This window comes from Astatotilapia calliptera, chromosome 3 (assembly GCF_964374335.1).
Source record: "Astatotilapia calliptera chromosome 3, fAstCal68.1, whole genome shotgun sequence".
Taxonomy (NCBI): domain Eukaryota; kingdom Metazoa; phylum Chordata; class Actinopteri; order Cichliformes; family Cichlidae; genus Astatotilapia; species Astatotilapia calliptera.
The window spans coordinates 51,819,359-51,840,337 of NC_137424.1; the positions used below are offsets into that span (position 1 = coordinate 51,819,359).

At 38.2% G+C, this 20,979-nt stretch overlaps 2 protein-coding genes across 2 annotated transcripts; both read left to right on the forward strand.

Annotated features, from left to right (window-relative positions):
- The first annotated feature begins 3,049 nt into the window (after nt 1–3,049).
- On the forward strand, nt 3,050–6,813 carry bmp15 (bone morphogenetic protein 15). The gene is made up of 2 exons (XM_026162595.2): nt 3,050–3,835; nt 4,988–6,813. Exons 1-2 carry the CDS (start codon nt 3,484–3,486, stop codon nt 5,989–5,991), a joined length of 1,356 nt encoding a protein of 451 aa, XP_026018380.2. The 5' UTR covers nt 3,050–3,483; the 3' UTR covers nt 5,992–6,813.
- Nucleotides 6,814–17,957: 11,144 nt separating this feature from the next.
- leap2 (liver-expressed antimicrobial peptide 2) lies at nt 17,958–20,963 on the forward strand. Its single transcript, XM_026153162.2, has 3 exons — nt 17,958–18,247; nt 18,956–19,143; nt 19,420–20,963. Exons 1-3 carry the CDS (start codon nt 18,170–18,172, stop codon nt 19,472–19,474), a joined length of 321 nt encoding a protein of 106 aa, XP_026008947.2. The 5' UTR covers nt 17,958–18,169; the 3' UTR covers nt 19,475–20,963.
- Nucleotides 20,964–20,979: the final 16 nt, after the last annotated feature.

A 20,979-nucleotide genomic window follows, 5' to 3' on the forward strand; every position in this document is an offset into this window, starting at 1 on the left:
CAGAAGAAAGTCTTTAACTTCCCTTAAGTACAGCGGCAGTGGATGTGGGTTGGAGATGCAATGAGCTTGAACCTGCAGGCGACCATCTTCACTGACCACACCATCTGTGACGGAGGACTCATGGTGTCCTGCAAGCAAACAATCATATTTTTTGGAACATGAACTTAATTGCTTTCTTAAAACATTTTTTCTTCATTTGGTATAGAACAGACTCCAATTTAGACAATCTCAGGCTCCCTCCCCACCAGAGAGGTGACATTCAATGTCCCACTTGTCAGTCTGGATAGCCGTGACCACCACCCAACACACAATAATGTCATGAAAGCATCATTTTAAAAAGGGTTATACAAACATGGCCAATAACTTTCATTCTAATGATGTGCAAAATGATTTGGGCACAAAACAAATTTTGCTGTTAGAAAACTTGCAGACTTCACTATAACTAAGTTTGGGGGATGTGATCTTTCAAGAAATGCAGACCAAACTGTTGTTGTTTGTTTACTTACACAGCATGTCTTAACTGGAGTCACCAGCAACAGCCTAGTGCAGTCATATCTCAAGTCTAATAACAGAAGACAGAAAAAGATCAGTAAAGAAACAACTTCCCCAAACCAAAGCACAAATAAAACAATAAGGAAAACAGGCTGATCTAAAGTATGATTAAAGTTCAGCCTGATTAATATAAATGTCACTGACAGTTGCTAATATATTGGAAAACCAAAATACTTACTGATGTCTTTCTGTCCAACAGTAGGAGTGCTGGTCCCGAGCCTCAAAGACAGTAAGAAGCAAGCAGAGGGAGAAAAAACAGAAACCGATTTGATCCTTAATGGCTATGCAATCATTGCAACATAGAGTTTGCTTATGTTGTTAAATAAAGGCTAGATTTGCCATTAATAGATGTCACAGATGTTCAAAAGCTGCCACAAAGCATGAAAAAATGGACGTCTCCGAAAACGTCGGAGCATTTTTGCAAATATGTGATGTCTTGATAAATCGAGCAGATACTTGAACTTTACACAGCTACATTCTCGCCTGAAAATATCTTAAAAGCTTATTTTGTGACCCAGAAAAAGTAATAAGTTTTTTTAGCCGCGCTCCTACGCCATTGCCGCGCTTACAAGTACGCACGGCTCCGACAACCGCCACAAATGCGATCTTCCTTTTCCCTAGATTACCCTTTCTGGGTCACAAAATAACCTTTTAAGATATTTTCAGGTGAGAATGTAGCTGTGTAATGCTCAAATATCTACTTAATTTATCAAAATATCACATATTTACAAAAGTGCTTCCACGTTTTATCCACCAGCGCGATAGCTGACCAGGAGGTCAAGGCTTGATAAGAGTCCGCGAGCACAGCTAACTCCTGGCTTATTGTTTTCAATCCCCTGCGGTCTTTTGCTACTCAGGTTAAACATGATATATATAATTAGTTAGTTAGTTAGTTATGGCTATGGATTGAAAATACCCCCCACACCCCACCCCTAACGGCTGCACCTCCCGAAGAATTTTGTCTGGGTTCTTATCTCACTTTTTTATTTCAAACAATCAACAGAAAATTTCACCGACATAGTTTTATGTAAGGTTTTTAAGGCTGTGGTGTTAATTTTTAAATAACATGAGCCCAGTGGCAGCAGCAAGCTAGGCTAACACTAACTAGCTAGCAAGATTATAAACCTGGTGCTAAACTAAACTTATGTTGTTTTGAGAAATCTGTGTGTATATCTAAGTCAATATGAGATGTCCGTGATCTTCAGGCCCTCATGATTCTAGCCTGAAAATCACTGCATGGGCACGGGAGCACTTCCAGAAAACAAAAAGGGAAATTCTTTAGGAAAACATGGATGTCACATCCTCCAGATAAGAGGAGAAGAACCATCCAGTTTGGTATCAGCACTCAATGCAAAAGCCTCCATCTCTAATAATATGTGGTTGCATTAGTGCCTATGGAATTGGAGCTTCCTTGAGAAAACCCAGGAGTGTTGAGCAGCTGAATATGTGGTAAACATGACCCCGTCCTAAGTTTTTGAAATATGTTTCTGCCATCAAATTAAAAAATTACCCTTTTTTTCTTAAAAAATACATTTTCCCAGTTTAAACATTTGATATTTCTTCTGTGTTCTATTGTAAATAAAATATGGCTTCATGAACTTTTACAATGGGCACTGTAATTGTACATCTGGAAAAGAACTAAAAAAATATTCTTGGATTACCTGTTGAAAAAATATAGACACACAAAAAAAATTAATGACTTGACATGTGTCATTTTAAAATACATGGAAAAGAAAACCACATACACAAATGACTGCTGGGTAGAGCAGTAATACGGATATCAAATATAGCCATGTGTATTACAACAGATCATAAACAGTCTAATGGTTTTACTGGTTTGCTTTTGATTACATTATAAAATGAAAACATCGAAATTCACGTAATAGTTATTTGCTTTTTTCACCCACTAAGGAGGATTTTTTATTTTCATGCACGTTCTAGACACTTTGTTCAATCTTGCTAAGTGCGTCATTTCACACTACTTTTGTACTTCTAATTCTTTTTATGTCCTATCCACAATAAAAACAAAAACAAACTTTCTGTCGCATCTTGGCTTAAAAGATTCAAAGGCTGAAGGAACTAGATCCTAGTTGGCAACTAGTGACACAGGCCTGCAGCCTCAATGCTTTTGAAATAAATACAGTCAAACTTATTTCTGTGAATTAAAAATGAAAACGGGAGGCTGCAAGTGAAGCGGTGAAATTGTTGTAGTAACTGTACAAAAATACTCTTGAACAATATCGTTACGACACTTTACATCATAATAATCATAATAATCTTAATCATAATAATCATAAAACAAGCATGTCTACTTAAATATTTTGTATTTTAATGATTGTGCTGGGTTTACCTATTTAAATTCCTTTTAACGCATAACGTCTGTTTTTGCATTTGCGATTTATGTAAGAAAATCATATTTAGATTTGTCTTAAATCATTTGCTGCTCATTTGAAAAGCAATTAAAACACCTAATTTTGTTTTTGCTTGTTTATTTAATTGCTTCCCAACACACCGGTCAGCCCTGACAGTGGCATCGATGCCAACGATCAAACATGATCAATATAAAGTTAATACTGCCGGGGTGCTGAAGTGGATAGAGAGATATGTGGGTGTAGCTGTGGGTCCCAAATCAAATTCTGATTGGAGCCCTTTAACACATCTGACTCTGAGTCTGAATATTTTTAAATTGTGCTATAAAAATCATAAAAGGATCTCGTCACATCATTTTTACGCACACTCACGTGGCTTCCTTTCATGCACGTCCGAAGGTTTAATTGGGGTCACCGCCAATTTCAGGAAGTTGTTTGTAAGGTCTAAAATGGCGAGCGAGCAGGTGAGCCTGTAAATGACGCCTTTAGGCCGCGCGGACGATGTTTGCCAACTCTAGCCTCGTTGGTGGAGCTCGCTAGCGCCAGAGGTTTTATATCCAACATGAGGGCGACCTGTGCCAAACGCGGCTTAGGCTTCCTTCGTGTCTGTGCCCTGTCCTGCTTCGTCTTCCTGCTCTGTTCCACTTGCGGTGGGCAGAACATGGCCTCTCACCAGCCCACGCTGAGGCGCAGTCGTCGGAGTCACCAAAGCGCGAAGGACAGAGGAGCGCACCACCACAGGCCGCTGACCGACGAGCAGAAAGCGGACCAGAACCTGCAGTTCATGCTCAGTTTGTACCACAGCGCAGCCGAACCGGACGGCAGGCCCAAACAGCACCGGAAGTTCGGCTCCAACACGGTGCGCCTGCTGAGGCCCACGGCGTCATCGGTGCACTACCTGCCCGCGTCTGGAGGTGAAGAACAGCTGACTAATCTTGTTAAAAGTATCGAACTAATGGCTGGAGGGGTTTTTATGTGGCCGCAGATTTACAGAATCCGAGGATTAGTTTCATACAGTGACTAAATTTAAATAAAGAAAAGAAATCATGCCAAATAAACTGCCCTTTAGTTAATTAGATTTTTACCTCTGTCTCCGGTCAATTGGAGCTCAGATGATGTGTAATACTCATGTGCTTATTTTAACACCAGCCTCCCCATGATATTCGTTTAAGTTTAGTTCGTGTTTCTGTGTGACTGAAAAAGGATTTTGATGTATTTTTCAGTATTGTGGTAACCACGTGTGACCTTCCAGCGACCTCACAGGAAGCAGTTAAAACACAGCAAAGCTACCTTTGGCAAACAGCTGCCACGTAGAACTAAAACTAGTCAGATAACTTACTCGGATAACTGAAGAGGTTTGTTTGGGGAAATATTAATAAAAATATACCATTAATACAAAACAGCCAAACGTCATACAAAGTGTTGCGTGTCCACAGGTGCTGCAGTAAGTAAATAAGACTGCCCACTTTTCATGCAGTGCATCTGTTGTGAGTCCCGTGTGTCTGTGTAGGTTCTCACCTTTTACTCCAGCTTTCTCCCACAGTCCAAACACAGGTCAGGTTAACTGGTGAATCTAAATATGAGCAGTTGTCTGTGTGTTAGGTTAGGCTATGAAAGCTTGGTGATCAGTCCAGGGTGAACTGGACTACAGACGAGTCTTAAATCTTCCTAGTGGTCAGCAGGGGCTGCAAAAAAGTAGTTTGACTGAACAGAATTGTCACTACACCCATGTTTTATATAAAGCAGAGTTAATTGGGTTCAATGATTAAGGGGTGGGGGGGCTCACATTTGTCGGACAGACATTTTTACTATAAAAATATTTAAGTGATATTTAAGCTGTTTCAGCAGCTGGAACATCTTCAGGATGCATTTAAGTACATTTTGTAAAAATCTCTTTAAGAACTTGTGAACCTGAAACTCAGACTTAAACGCTACATTATTTTGTACTGCACAACAGCTTTTACATATATTAATGTTGGCTCTGCTTTGCTCAAAGGACTTGAAGCAGTCAGTGAGGGATCGATATGATTGATGCTGATTTATTGACTTTGTCTCCTCCTCTTCAGACCACTGCTACACCTTCACGGTGCAGTACAACCTCGACACTCTCCCCTCAGAGCGACTGGTGAGAGCTTCTTTTGTTCACCTTCGCTCTTCTCCGCCCTCTTCTTCCTCCACAAACTTGAGCAGCGAACAGGCCGTCCAGCCGCCCCGCTGCAGGGCTCAGATCACCGCGCTGGGTGCAGAGAGTCTGGTCACCTTGGAGCCTCACGAGCGGTGGACGGAGACGGACATCACTGCACACATCAGCAGCCACGTCCTGCGTGGGAAGGATCGAGGCCGGGGGAGGCACTTGACCCTCACTGCCCAGTACTGGTGCACAGAACCTGAGCTAGCTGAAGAGAGCAACGGCCTCCTGCGGTGGTGGAGGATTCTGTCTCGAGGGAGGACACGCTGGATCGGTGAACCTCACCTCGAAGTTCCCTCTCTTCTTCTGTACCTGGAGGAGGAGAGGGAGGTGAAGGACTGGATGGGAGAACTGCTTGGCACGGAAGGGGAAGGCATCATGAGGCAAATTGGGCAGTGGCATTTTTCGCTTCACCGCCGCCGTCGCTCCAAAGATTCTTCAGAGCCTCAGGATCCTTCACTTGACGCACTAAAGAATGCCCCCACTTCCTCTTCATCTTTCTCCACCCCCACCTCATCCTTGATCGTCTCTGATATCCCCAGCTACAAACACAAAACCAACACACCCAAAAACCGATGCAAGCTCCACTCTTTCCGCCTGTCTTTCGATGAACTCGGCTGGGGCCACTACTTTATCGCCCCGCCCGTCTACAACCCTCGGTTCTGCCAGGGCGACTGCCCGAGGGTGCTCCACTATGGCTACCATTCCCCCAACCATGCCATAATCCAGACACTCATCAATGACCTGGGCGTCGGGGACGTCCCTCCTCCGTCCTGCGTGCCCTACAAGTACATGCCCATGAGCGTGCTGGTCGTGCAAAAGAAGAAGGTGGAGTACAAGGAGCTGGACGACATGGTGGCAGAGTCCTGCACGTGTCGCTAGAGACTTGGAGGAGCACGTCTAAGTGATTTAAATATGCTTTGCACTGTGGGGGAGGAAAAAGAGACTTAAATAGAATTTCTGATGGGACACTGTTTTGAGCTTCAGCTTGGCAGCTAACCACAACGAGCTTTATGCTGGAGGGAGGAAGCTGCTGTTGTGGTTTCCGTGTGGTTTCATGGTCCCTGTTGAAGCAAGGTGGATGCTGAATGTGAATGATCTGCAGACAGAAGAAAGCCCTTACTTTCCAGTGTGCAATGACTGTACTGTAAACCCTCTCTGGCTAAAAGCACTTTGTAGGTGAATATACTGCTGATGAAATTATGGATCACTAAAAAGCAGGTTAGGTCACCCTGAATGATTATTATCCCAAACGTCCCAAAAATATAACAAATGTACAAATACATAAACTAACTTTGGGTAAACACCAGTCTACGTATAAGATTTAAACAGAATAAATGTAAAATCTCAGTATTCAACCTTAATCTACAGGACTTTTTCTTCCTGTGTGTGTCTGTCTGTGTGTTGTTCTTTGTGTAAATCTGTTTCACGGCATTAAAAAAAAAAAAAAATCTGGATAATGTGACGGCACTATGCCGGGCTGCATTCTTCAGCAGGAAATTAGATGCTTGTTTAAAAAAAAAAAAAAAAAAAAGGTAAATAAAAAAACAATTTTAATGGACAAAGGGGTTGACCTTGTTGGATGTAACTGTAGAGGTGTTGTGACGTTACGTTCTTGATGTTGAGTGTGAAAGAAAAAGTGTTGTAATGGAAAAGTGTCATTTTATATAAGTGAAAATGAATAATAAAGTAAAATGCATATTTTGTGTAGTGTTATTTATTGCTAGTTTTGGTTTTTTTAAAAGTAAGTTGTTAAGTAACAACTTTGAAGAATTTGTTTGTTTTTTTTTAAAAAGTTCAAAAGCTCCAAAAGACCTACAGACCTGCAAAGACAACTGGATTTGGTCATTTTGTGCTAGCAGATGATTAACCTAAAAAAAAAAAAAACCTAAAAAAAATAAAAACCTAGTGTTGTTCTTTCCAAAAGCTCTGAAAACAGACCTTTTGGAGCCGAACGCTAACTGTTAGTATTAATGTTTCCTTACAAAACTCCTTAAAACCTTAAACTGCGGCTGCTACTTTTTAAAAATGTGCTTTTATCTGCTGATGTTGACATTTTAATCATGTCCTAAATTTGAATGATGTTCCTAAGCTGTTGAAGTGCATTAACCCACTGAGTCCAACAGATGGAGCTGTTATCCCTTTTTTTTTCTCCCAAATGCATGAAGTTTACAGGAATGGGCAGAAATTCTGACATGATTCTTTATGTTTGTATTGCCCACAGTAAAGTTAACAAACGTATCTCTATAAATATGCACACAGCACATAAGCAGGGGTGTAAGCAGGTTTAATTCTATTTGCTTTGCGTGCAGTGATCTTTGGGGCGTCCAGGTTAAGTTTTCCTTGACTTCACTCCGAGGGAATTCCTCTGAGGAAGATTTTGAAATTTGCATGAAGCCAAGCAGGTCAACCAATCACAGCATGCCCTGTACTACACATACAGATCACCTCATGACAGAGTTGAGGACATTGGAGGTCTATTTTCTTCATTGTTGGCATTTAGTGCTCATTGTCACATTTATATTCAACTTATTTTTCTTTGTTACTTGTAATGTCTGTGACTGAACTACAAAGACTACAATTGAATTAATAAACTCTATTAATGCCAACAAAAATTGTGAAACCAAAATTCAGACCTTATGATAGTTGTCCAAAAACACCCAAAAGTTCACTTTATATATATTTCCACATCAATGACCAGTTGATGTCTTGGCCTGAAAGCATCCACTCATGGATGTAAATGACCTTTAATGTGGGTTTAAAGATCAGCAGAGGTCACACTCACAACAAGCACACAGGTAAAGGGCTCAAACTCAGTTTTACTAAGAGTCACAATCGGAAGATCACATCAAGAGGAAAACACATGTAGCCCATTAGCCTGCTTTAATGAATAAAAATAAACCCAGGATAATGATGCTCTGTTTTAAATATTTTATTATGTTTTAATTTGCACCATTTGTTCATTTAGTGTGATGAGAAAAAAAATCCTTATGATGTAAAGTTAAATAATGAACTTTTTTTCTACATCTTTATTAAAGTTGAAGGCCTTTTGGGAGTACCAGATAACACAATAAAACTGCTATAAAGTCGAAGTCTTGGTACCTGATATAAATCTTTTTTTGATTTTTAATGCCTTGGATCTGGTAATACAGGACCTCGTTTCAAGTCCTCTTCCCAGAAATGAGTTCAGCCTCATCAGCCCCTGTATATTGAAAATTGTTATATATAATTGTTTCGTATTTCTTTTGTAAAGCAGAACAACTGGGAATTAGAGGAGAAAGATGTCAATAAAGGCCTCCTTCATTGGCTGTGATCCGTGTTTTTGCTATTAAATTAAAAGGAGCCTTCTTTGGTAATAAGTAAATCTTTTAGCAGTCTTATAGCTTTCAAAGTATTAACAGTAAAAAGTTTCAATTTAGTTTTGACTGAAGTCACTGGAACTTTGGCAGTAAAATAAATCTATCCGCTCTTAAATTCACTGTTTCCCCCTGTGGCTTTTCTGTTTACAGATATGGAGTTTATAAGGTGACTCTTGAGCTTTTTAGAGGCAAATTCATCCACACCGGCCACGAGAGAGGATGAGGTGGCAGGTAGTGTTAAGATTAAAACTTTATTTTTAAATATAGGTTTATGGACTACAAGCTTTTATAACTGTAGAATGAAATCATATTCAAATGTAAGAATATTATTATTTTCATCATTATTACTATGACTATTACATGTATCTAATAAGATTTTCATGACATATTTCCATACAAAAGTCATGTATAATATAATATAATATAATATAATATAATATAATATAAATCTAATCCTAAACAGGCCATCGGTGAGGTGATGGATTTTAAGAAGGAGCAATAATTTTATTTTAAACATCCTGTTAAGTGTACACAAACATTTCTGTTCGTCCGTGTCTGTAAGTGGGTCACAGAAAAGCTGTCATCACTGTTTACCGACACTCACACACCCACCTCAACGTGGATATCTATGTAGGTTGAGTGACGCACACACCACACACACAAATGACCCCTTTTAGAAAAAAACTCTCATTTTATTGTATTTTATGTTCTCATGCCTGTTATTTTGTTTCTTATAATCTTTCTTGGAAGATAATACATAAAATAAACTTTCCTAAACTGTGCATCAGTTTCACTTTACAGTCTCCAAACGCGCACATGCATTTAGATCAAGTAGATTTAGCTCTGCAGTCCTTTAGGCTCACGAGCGCTGCACCTTTCCCCTGTGTATTACACACTCTCATACAGAGGGTGTTTCTTTTTGAACAGCTGAAATTTTTACTTCTTTCAGAATCAGAATACTTTATTAATCCATAAGGAGGTTCACTTTATTAATAATATCTTCATGGAGCTGTGCCACTGACTCTTTGTCACATTCAGAATTTTCCATCTTTTTAAACTTCGTGTCACGTCCAGGAGTTTTAGATGAAAACAATGCATCTTTGAACCTTGTTATTATAACCGTGTTATTGTATGTAATGAGTATAATTGACAGTAAAATTATTCACTTCCTCACATCTAACTTGATAACTATGAATTCCTCTGTTTTCATAATTTTTTTTATTAAACAAAATATTTGTAGACAGAGAAATCATTTAAGCATTTAAATAATTTAATTTACACCCTCATGAGTGTTTTAAAGCCATAAATAAGAAAATAGAGATATAAAAAAAATCATTTTTTTATTTAAAAAAACAAAACAAAACAAAAGTCTGACTGGTGGGTTAAAACTCGTCATTTAAAAGGCAGAAGATTATTTAATCTGTAGCAGTAAGCAGTGATACTTCAATTACCAAATGTAATTACATTTAAATGTAATTTAATCAAAATTTTCAGGCAGTAGTAATGATCAGATTTCTTCATTGTTGCATTGTTGTAATTTAGACACATGTACACACTGTCTTTGCATCACTAACAGTCAATCAAAATTCACTAATAAAATATAGAATAATTTACCTAATATATATTATTTATTTATTTGTGTGTATTTATTAAAAATACACACACACACACATACAGACCCTGTGTGTGTGTGAAGAAAGATTAGTGCTGGTGGGACTGAATTTATGTGACACATTAGCAAACAAAAATGACAAATATTTAAGAAGATCTAAAAACAGTATATTAAAATGCAAGCAAATACAACAACAACAACAGTAATAATAATAATTCACTAATAAAATATAGATAATAATAATAATAATAATAACAATAATAATTATTATTATTATTATTATAAATTGCTCCCCTTTTCCTTTACTTGTCCAGTGTATGTCTAGATGCGCTCGCCTCTTGCAAATAATTTATTGACTTGTTTAGCTAATGACTCAGCATATGTAATGAATGGAGCCTTGTATTTTTATTATTATTATTATTTCTTTATTTATTGATGATAATGTCAGTCTTTACTGATTTCATTCTCATTTACTTACACAAACACACATGATCATGCATGTTTACCCACCAACCCACAGTACTGTTACTATGTATCTTGTACATAGTAACAGTACAAATATTATACATTTTGAATCTCATTTGTGAATATAGTGTTATTTAATGTAAACCATCATGGTTACATAAAATAAAATACAAGGAGAATTGTAAAATGTAAGGCATGTGTAATTTATTTACACTCATGTCTATAGTTGTTATTTTGCCCGAGGACCTGCAGCGTTGGCCTGTTACGGAAATATTTTATGACTCACTGACGGGAAATATTCAGTTTTACAAGGCCTCCCTGTGAACTACTTTGGGGGATTTCGTGTGTGTGTGCAGTTTTGTCCTTCTCATCTTAACCTCCTCTGACAGATGTTGCACACACGCACGAAGACATCCACTGTGATTCCCATAAACACTGCGCACACACATACGGAGAACAAATAAACCTGTAAAGCTCTAAAAGGCTTTGAGGTAAAGTTGATGAGTTATTGTGTGTGTTTGTGAGTGCGGTAGGGGATGAAGTGTGTCAGCAAGGTAGTCATATTGTGTGTTTACTGTGTGTCATGTGTTCTTACATTGTACATAAAATTGGTGACACACCGCACACTCACAGCAACAACATGAGAGAACGGTCTGTACTTGTTAGCTTTCACCTCCTATCAGACTTCTATAGGGCGGAGAACCAAATTACAGCTAATCATAACAGACTTGCTTAACAAGGTGCACTAATTGTAAACTGTAGAGGCAAATCTAAGGGGGGGGGGGAGTTACAGTTATTTTGAAGGGTCAAATTAGCTACAAAGTCTAAAAACCTGGCTGTAAATATCTTTATTTTATTGCTGAAGCTGGAAATTTTAACAGAACTGACTTGCTCAGAGAAGATCTGACACGTAAGCTTTGGCTTCACTTTTAAGTTCTCCGCTTGGTTAAGGTCAAAGATGTGAAGTGGACAGAAAGTGTCTGAGAGAACAGCTATGAACTATGAACAAATAAAGATTCTTTTTTTTAGTTACAACTATACTCGTTGTAGTTTCTGACTTCACTGACTAATTTTTTGGCTTAAACTAAATGCTCTTCAGTCTTTCTTTTAAGTTAGGGCTTGTTGCTCTTGAACTAAAACATTGATGTTATTTGTTTGTTGTGAAATTAAATGTCAGGGCGTCACTGCAGTCAGCAGGATTTGTCATTTTGATGTTTTAAATGCTAGTGCCAAATGTCACAAATATCCCTCAATAACTTAAAACGTGTTTCTCTCTGTCTGTGTAGTTTTTGCACTCTGGTCGAATGAGCGAGGCTCACTGAATGAATCTGAACATAGAAGCACATTTAGAAATGAAATTTAGAGATAGCCTGAATACAAACGAGAACTATCTGTCTGGATTTGTGCCACCGAATCTCTAATCAATACACTAATGGTAGATGGTGTGCCACGTTAGACAAACAAAGCACGAGAGTCAATAGTGTTCCTGTAGCACATTACCGATAAGCTAAAAATAAACGTGTTTAAAGATGCAGGGTGAAAACCCCCCAAAAAACTGGGTTTTATAAAAGCCATTGCTGAAGTAGAAAAAAAGAAAGCACAGCTGGAAGAGGCAGACAAGATTTTTCATTAGCACCTCCAGCCGTGAAATTAAACTGCTGCAAAAGCTGATTTATATGTGCTGTAGGAACATCAGAGAAATATTGTATCTGCTTTAATGTGAGACTTTCTCACAGATATCCAAGTCAGCGACATGTGATTATAATTTCTCTGTAACTCTGGTGCATAAAGCAAAACTAGGTTACAGCTGGAAGTGATGAACTTAAATTCAAAATTTATAGTTTGTACAAAAGCGTTTTAAATTCGTGACATTTAGCTTTTGTTGCATAACTCAATAAATAAATAACCTTTGTTTGAGTTTGTTTGAACATAATGGTCTCGTTCATATTCTAATACCGACACAAAAACATACGACCAGGCCCTGTAACAGAAAAGTTACAAAGAATATTATGAACATGTTAAATTTATGTTATTAAAAATATTTCATTTGGTAACAAAGTAACCACAATCTTATGCAAAGTCTTAGTCACTTTAGCAAAAAGCATCGTATTTATGTTTGTTTTGAGACATGTTACATTGTCATGTATATGACATATACACATATAATTTTATGTGGACTAGTTACAGTTGCGATTGTGTGTGTGTTTATAAGAGTACTGTCCACCTTCTGATCTCAGATCTTGTTCTGATATCGTTGAACGTAATAATGTGGGACTGCACTGAATTAAAAACAAATAATTCAATAAATCTGCATTCGGTGTTTAGCATTTGGGTTCACCTTTAAAAATGTCAAACTTATGGATAAAGATGTTTGTCTATTTGACAGGTAGAAACATTAATCTGAACTAAGTCAAACCCAATGGATGAAAAAGTTATTGTTCAATTATTAACGATTGACAATTATTGTTCTGTTAGCAACTTAGGTTAGTCTGTTTTTCTAGTTGCTGTTTGCATCAGTATAAAGTCATGCAGAGGAGAAATCCAGGGAGCCAATTAGAAGACAGTTGGCTTGAACAGAGAGTGGTGTTAAAGGGAGATAAGCGCAAACTTAGAGGCTCCATCAAAGCCATTGAGAACCTAACCAGTTAAAACTGTGAATCATGCAAAGATCCTCTATTAGAGTCTAGAATGAAAGTATGGAGCTGGGAATGATACTAAGAGTTCCCCCTTGAGGAGCTTTTGTGTGGCAACTGTGATTTTTACTGATGAGCAGTTCTTAAACTACTTTATATTTTTGTAATATAAACTTATGAATTCAGAAAACAGGCTTTTTTGTCCTTTAAATGCTTTGAATTTTAAATTAAGTAAAGGTTTAAGGTTTAAGGTTGGGCAAGAATTATAAAAACTATATTTAAATATGTATATATATATGAGTTGTCGATGTGGCAGGTAGGCTTAAGAAAGAGCCTGATTTTTTTCTAAATTATCATAACTCTGGCTCATTCTACTTCTGATTACTTTTAAAGAGAGAGATAAGTGATAAGCGCTGCCACTGCTGAACCTTCACCACATTTACTTATCAAGCATTTATTGACTTCCACTCAAGGCCTTCCCACATTTATATTACCTTCTGGGTAACCCATTTCTGTGAACACCAGCCTGCACAGTCCACACGAGGACTGAATGCTGGTCAGATGAGGTCATGTCTGCAACCCTTCGATCAGGCCGTCCAGTGGAATTCAAGTTGAGAGTTCAAGTATCATTGCCTAGTCAGGCTTTTTTTTTTCCAGAGCTGATGACAGTGGCCTGCCTGTGCTGGAAGAAAAACTGGCACAGTCAAACCATGAAGGCTGAAGCCAGCCAATGCTGCTTCAGTCTGCAGCACAGGCCACGCTGCAGCCTCCCACAGAGAGACCCTGGCATGATGATTAAAGTTCACTGGATTTGCTTTCCCTTTGTAATGTGGAAACTTTTTTTGGCAATGAACATGAGACAAAAAAGCCAAACAAACACATCAGTTACAGCACTCATTGTATTGTTGACGCTGCTGATCAGGAAGGACCTGACCTGCCAACAAAAGCCGATTATAGCTTCTCTTCTTGTGTAGCTTAAAGAGGGTGTTTCAGGGTTTTTCAGTGACGGTAAAGATGGAAACTGTTTCACATGAGCACAGGACACAATGAAAATGGAAACTATCACAGTCAGAAAAAAAATCGATGTTTAGCTTTGATTAGAAGTTTACATTCGTAGACATGGATGTCATGGTAATTTTGAGCTTTTAATGAGTTTTTGAGGGTGAGATTGTTGTACAACAAATATCTTAAATTACTTTATGCTCCAGAGTACACATACGTACTCTGTCTATGATCTGGTGCAGTACATTTTATTTGTAATATTCAGTACATTTAAAATATAGTCAATAGAAATTTGCTGTATCACTACCATCAACACCTGCTTATTTCACCTAACAAACTCTTTAGAAAAAAGAATTACAAACTTGAGGAAACCACGGGTGAAGTTGCAACAAAACGCCCCTGAAGCAGCTGCAGTGTTTGTTAGGTTGTGTGAAAGTGTCTGATTGCATGATGGAGGCAAGGTACACTGAGGTGGAGTTGCATCATTCAAAATTGCAGGTAAGTTCTAATGATTGATTCAGAAGAACTGATCCTACCATAGAGCAGGAATGTCAAAGTACAGCTGGAGACATGTCTTTAAAGGAAAACAAGCAAAGCTTGACAGCTTTTCTCGGTTTTTCCAGTTCATTTAAAGGCACAGAAGTCTTCTCGTGTAGGCTGCCTGTAAGCAAGCAACAGTGTTTTAACCCATTCAGTCCATGCATTTTGTTAACTATATCTCCAATCCAGAGTTGTAGAGGGACTAGAGCTGGCTGTTTTGCAGAGAGAGGTGGGGTAAACTCTCGACGGGTTGCCAGAGTGTCTGTATTCTTTTTTCTTTTTTTTTGTCTTTACAATTCAAATTCCATTCAAATAATTTATCTAGACTGAAAAATACCTTTAACCTTCGGCACATCCTCACTCCCTTATAGAGTTATGACTGGCTTGTAGTGCGCAACAGAGTTACACTATGAGGATCAGGAACGTAATATTAATATATTTGCACTACCGTATATACATGTAGAGGAAATTCTTGTCAAGTAAAAATGTAAAAATCCCCCTGGTAGCATGTATACATATTTGCAAAGTGTAATGCAGCTGGAAACAGTTTAGTGATGTATTATTAATAGCTGTAATATAATCAGAAGACAAAGGACACGACTTTAAATACAGTTTTTATCTGCCATGCTTAGGAGGAGAAATATGCATGTCTCTTTAACTTGTTCCTTTAAATATTTAAACCAGTTGCAGATAACCAACTCTTGGCACTGGTCCTGCATCAGCGCAGCACAGCCGACACAGAGCCGGCGTGGAATAACAGTCTTTGCTGTTCTCCTCCAAAGCCCCCAACAGCGTCATCTGTCCCTGAAGTTTCTCTGCTGTCAACACGATAAGTCACGCTTGGCGATAAATCACGACGCAGATGTTCTGAGTTTATGTCGCGCTGATTCCTGTCAGTCTTGTGGGCTTAATGGTGAACAACATTACAGGAATCTGCACAGTAACTTTCCACTACATCCAACCTCAGATCCTCTTTATGAAATCCACCTCCACTTGTTCTCTTTTTGTTTCATTTCCAAGTATTTTAATCCTGTTTCTGCTGTGAAACATACTCAGGATTGATTTACATGAAAATGTTTCCAAAGGTCAGGCTTAGTGCAGTTTACCAGTGATTATTTGAATCCACATCCAGATGTAGATCAAGGAATTAGATGTTAGATGGACTCTTTACAATTGTGTGATATTTTCTCATTGTTTATGCAGGGATTTTCAGCCTTGGCAGACGTACGTCTCTTACTTCTGTGTTGGTGCAGTATATCCCATAAGATAAGTAGTCCAAGGGTTGCTTTCGACACACAGGTAGAGACGCTCCTGTTACTCTGTACCTGTGTTAACACTAATTCAGTGAAAATACAAACTACAGACTGAGATTAGCTTCACTGGCTGCACTTTAGAAGGTGGTGATCACAAACATTAAACTTACTTTTTTATTTATTTATTAAAAAAAAAAATTTTTTTTACATCCAAGTGATCATATACTGACACTTGGTTTGGACTCCACATTGTAACACACTAGATCAAACTGTAGTGTCATTTTCAACATGTAGTTCAGTACGATGGAGTTCATCTGCAGCGCCTCCACATGCCATGTCACACATGGTTATAAAAGCATAAGCACATGCTGTAAAGCTGTCTACATGGTAAGCAAAGAGACAAAAATGAAAGTAAAACATGTAAAAAAAAAAATACTAAGAGGAACAGAACGTCACATTTATACTTTCAATTTAAATTTCAGATATTTATCATTAAACAATTAAATTTAAAACACTTCTGATAAAATTTATTTTAACTCTATTTAAACCTTCTTCTGATTTTTTTTATGTTACTGATAAGTGATAAGCTTTGGCACTGCTGAACTTTCCCACATTTACTTATCAGGCATTTATTTACTTTTTATCTCTGTGAGCCAGAAGCTCAGACTCCTCTAAATGCTCAGTTTTAGTCTTTTTAAATTTTTTTAAATTGGATTTTATTATGTCAGTGAGAGCGTACGTTCCTAATACAGTTAGCTTAGGTGTATAGCACAGAAGCCCCACCCACCTGGTGGATAAACCTTCTGTCTTCAGCCAATCAGGGGAACGTTTGTTTAGAGAGAGGAGAGGCGCTAAAACATCTTGTTTTAGACAGAAGAACTGTGTGAGAATCATGCACATCCACTTGAGTAGTCCTTAATCCTGTCTTCCTTCTCTCACCCCAACCGGTCGCAGCAGATGGCCCCGTCCCTCCCTGAGCCTGGTTCTGCCGGAGGTTTCTTCCTGTTAAAAGGGAGTTTTTCCTTCCCACTGTCGCCAAATTGCTTGCTCATAGGGGGTCATATGATTGTTGGGGGTTTTTTTCTCTGTATGTTTTATTGTTACCTTACAATATAAAGCGCCTTGAGGCGAATGTTGTTATGATTTGGCGCTATATAAATAAAATTGAATTGAATTGAACTGAACTGAATAAATGAATCTTTTGAAAGCTTCTATCATTTTTACAGCCAGAAAGATGGATAAACCAGGTGATGTTTTTTTTTTTTTAGATAGCTGTTCTTTATTCTGAGCTTAAACCTATAAAAGATAAACAGCGAGACCGTTTACATTTTGTCTTTAAGTCTGATCTTTTGTCATATAATGATGAATAAAACGTTCTCTTTTTGTAGTTTTAAGAAAATGAAATTTTAATTTTGGTGTTATTTTAATCTTAGTCTGTTTGGAGTGGCTGAGAACATCTGCACACATCTGTCACACATACCACATCCCTGCTTATGTTTGCTTATGTAAACCCTACCCTCATAAATTTGCACCAGCTACATTATATAAGTGCATGATGTCAGTGTCCCTGGTATTCAAATATGTATTGCAGAACACAGATTGATAAAAACCTTATCATCCTCAAAGTTCATTCACATGCATTGAAATAGAAACACATAAATTTAGCAACCTCTCTCAAACGAGTTTGACCCAGCTGTCCTTGTGTTACCGTCACGTGGGCCGTGTATGGCGCCTCTGTGCTCACATTAGACACAGAAGGAAAAAAAAATGTGTTTGTCTTTGTAATAAGAAAGGACTTTCTCTGAACATACTGGACACATCATGTGACATTTAGACTGGATAAGAGAGGCAAAGAGGGTGAGATGAAGCAAATGGGGTGGACGCTGCATGGACTGTGACTCCCTCTCCCGCCCTCACTGCTCTCCCTCTCCAGGGATCAGGCCCTGACTATATAACAGAGAGACGAGCCCTCCTGAAATCCCCTAAGTCAGGCTCACTTGAAAAGACTTATAGGTTCCAGATTCACTTCTTCTCACTTCTGGAAGTTGGCAGGGGTGCTTGAGACCTCCACAAAGTCTTGGAAATCAGGGAAGCCTCCAGGTTGAGGCTGAGCAACGTAGCCAAAGAGAAAGAAAGGACGATAAAAGCAAAGAATCTCCGTAGACTTACCAGCAAACACCCCGGTCCACTGGAAAGATGCAGAAGACAGGCTTCTTCACCCAAAAGAAAGCAGCAGCAGCACTGTGCATTGTCCTGTTAATGGTGGCTCAACAGGTGAGTGGAGTAAATTTAGTAATAACCACAGATGTGGTGTTAAATTTACCCTGTTCATTCTGCCCTGTCATCAGGAAACACCCATAACCTGATTATGACTATAATTGTAATCCTGGGCAATTAGAACATGTAACTTTTGTTTCTATTCAATTGTTTTTCCAAGTGAGGAAAAACAAATCAGCTTAAAGTCCAATTTGCCTTTCTTTAAAGGATAGAGTGATAAGTTTGTTAGACTATGGTTACATTAATAACCCTCTAATGTATTCATCTCTTATAAGTCTACCAGCAGCATCTTTCACTTCCATTAGTTTTGGATCTAAACCCTTTTTGTGAAAGCCTGCTTTGAATTTTCCCACTTTTCACATCAGGCATAAACTCATATTTTCCTCTGTGGAGTGTCCATAGTTAAGAACTAAAGTGTAACTGAAAGGGTTTTCTCTCCTGCTGGTTGTGTTTGATCCTCTCTTTCTCTTGCTTCTGCCTTATTTGACTTCCTGTCAGAAAAAAAAAAGAGTTTTTCCTCCCCACGGTCACCAACACCAATGTCTTCAGTGTTCATATGAAGTCACTGAGTCACTAAATAGTTGATGAAGCTTATATCTTCCCAGTGCTTTGAGTCAGAATACACTGGACTACATCAGCATCAGTCATCAGTGTGGTTCCTTTTAACGAAGATGTGCATACCTTTCTGTCCCATCTGTATTCCAGGTGTGTGCAGGTCCTTTGGTTTCACAGGATCAGTCCAGCTTCCTCCAGAGTGCAGATCTAAGGGGGTCAGATGTCGTCCACGCTCCGAGGAGGATAGCCCGGATGACCCCACTGTGGCGGATCATGAACAGTAAACCCTTCGGAGCATACTGCCAAAACAACTATGAATGCTCCACAGGCCTCTGCAGGTAACTGTGCTGGCAGAATTGTTAATGTAGAAAGAAAAAAGGAAATGTGGAGATTTTTGTTAAGTTCAGAAAATCCACTGGGCTGGTAAATCCTGCAAAATGAAACCGATCTTTTCTATGGCAGCTTGTATCTGCCACTCAATATATTTGTATTTTTTCCCTCAAAATTTCAAAATGTTATTTTTAATAACACGAACACTTAAATACACCTGATTGGAAATTTTGGCAGAAATAAGCTTTGATACTTTGTTAACATCTGCTTGTGTTTTGTTTTAGGGCAGGACACTGCTCCACGATGAACCGTTCGGCATCGCAGCCGGTGAACTATTAGACGTCCGAGGACACAACCAGCATGTTCATCCTGACGGGTTCTGATAACTGGGAGATCAGCTTACCCAGGCTTCTTCTTCTTCTTTTACTTCTTCATTTTAAATCAGAATTTGTATTTATTTTCCAGTAAAATTATATCTAAACAATTTTTTAAATGCACCTGTCAGGCAGCTACTGCCCCACCTGATGCATTTCTAATTGGGAATTGTCAGGCCTTTCAAACCTTAAGCATTTGATGACAGTTTAACCACACAGAAAGTTGTATTTCTGCAACTATTGAGCTTTTTTTTTTGTTATTATCTCTGTGTCCTACTAGTTACCCTGGCTTTGAACTTATCCCACAGCTGATATAACGGCGCTCGATAACAGCGTTTCATTTAAAACCCGTTCCTTCAGAAATATCATAAAACAGTGAAACATTTTTAAAGGACATTTGTAATTCTGTAACTGAGCAGATGCGTAGTCTCCACATTTTTATGACTGAGATGTAATTGGTCGTGTTTTCTAGGGTGTGATAAACTCAGATTTTTAATGTTACGACTTTATCAGAAGTAAATGTAACAACTAGCTGTGCCTTCTACAAACTCCTCACCCTTACTTTTTTTTTTTAATACTCGCAGTCATAATTTCTGTCCCCTTAATAATTGGACCAGCCTAGTTTAGTCCAAGGTTAAATTAAAAGGTAAAATGTAAATGAAGGATAAACCAATAGAGAACAAATGACATGGAGCTGACCTTTGATCACTTCTTACTGTTGGGCATTTTACATAAAGCAAAGTTTTAGAAATCTTAAAAATATGAATGAATATGAATGAAGTTGCGGAAATGACATAAAAGGTGATGGTATAAAAACTGAGAAGAGGTGGAGCAATGTTGTTATGGATTTAAGATAAAAGTTATTTAAAGTACACTCAGGTTCTTGACAAAAGGTTCAAACACAGTTGGATTAACTAACAGTATCTGTAATGCTGATTCTGGTATTTTATTTATTTTATCTTTTTTTTAAATGTCAAAATGTGCCCATTTTCATTTACTATTTTAAACTCAGTTTAGGATATTTCACTTTTTTGTTTTGTCCCATAACCGTTTGGGTTTTTTGTTTTGTTGTTTTTTAAAAAAAAGGATTTAAAGCAGGAACGTTATGACATCTACATGCTCAAACAATCTTAAATCTGCAAAGTCTCAAAGTCGAGCTACCTGATGGGCTGAGTGTACAAATACTGGGAACAGATTCCTCACTATGAGCTGCACAGCCTTGTTTTTTATTTGCACATCTATGAAATCCTGAAATTTAAGAGGAGGTTGCAGCTTTAGCTTCAACTCACCTGCAGTTTACTTCATGCACACAGCAGGTGCTTGCTGATATTTTGTACACTCAGGTTGCACTTTTAAACCCAAATTATCTTTGTACTGTGTATTGCTTACTGTACTGTTTTACTTGCATCTGAAGGGCCGGAGATGAAGTGAAATAAAAGCATCGGACGAAAGAATCAGTGACTCAAACGT

Excerpts from the sequence above, each read along its gene's own strand:
- bmp15 (XM_026162595.2), top strand. The coding sequence starts at position 3,484 with ATGAGGGCGACCTGTGCCAAACGCGGCTTAGGCTTCCTTCGTGTCTGT. Across the intron at positions 3,836-4,987 it reads CTACCTGCCCGCGTCTGGAG|ACCACTGCTACACCTTCACG; the intron begins GTGAAGAACAGC and ends CCTCCTCTTCAG.
- leap2 (XM_026153162.2), top strand. The coding sequence starts at position 18,170 with ATGCAGAAGACAGGCTTCTTCACCCAAAAGAAAGCAGCAGCAGCACTG. Across the intron at positions 18,248-18,955 it reads TGTTAATGGTGGCTCAACAG|GTGTGTGCAGGTCCTTTGGT; the intron begins GTGAGTGGAGTA and ends TCTGTATTCCAG. Across the intron at positions 19,144-19,419 it reads TGCTCCACAGGCCTCTGCAG|GGCAGGACACTGCTCCACGA; the intron begins GTAACTGTGCTG and ends GTTTTGTTTTAG.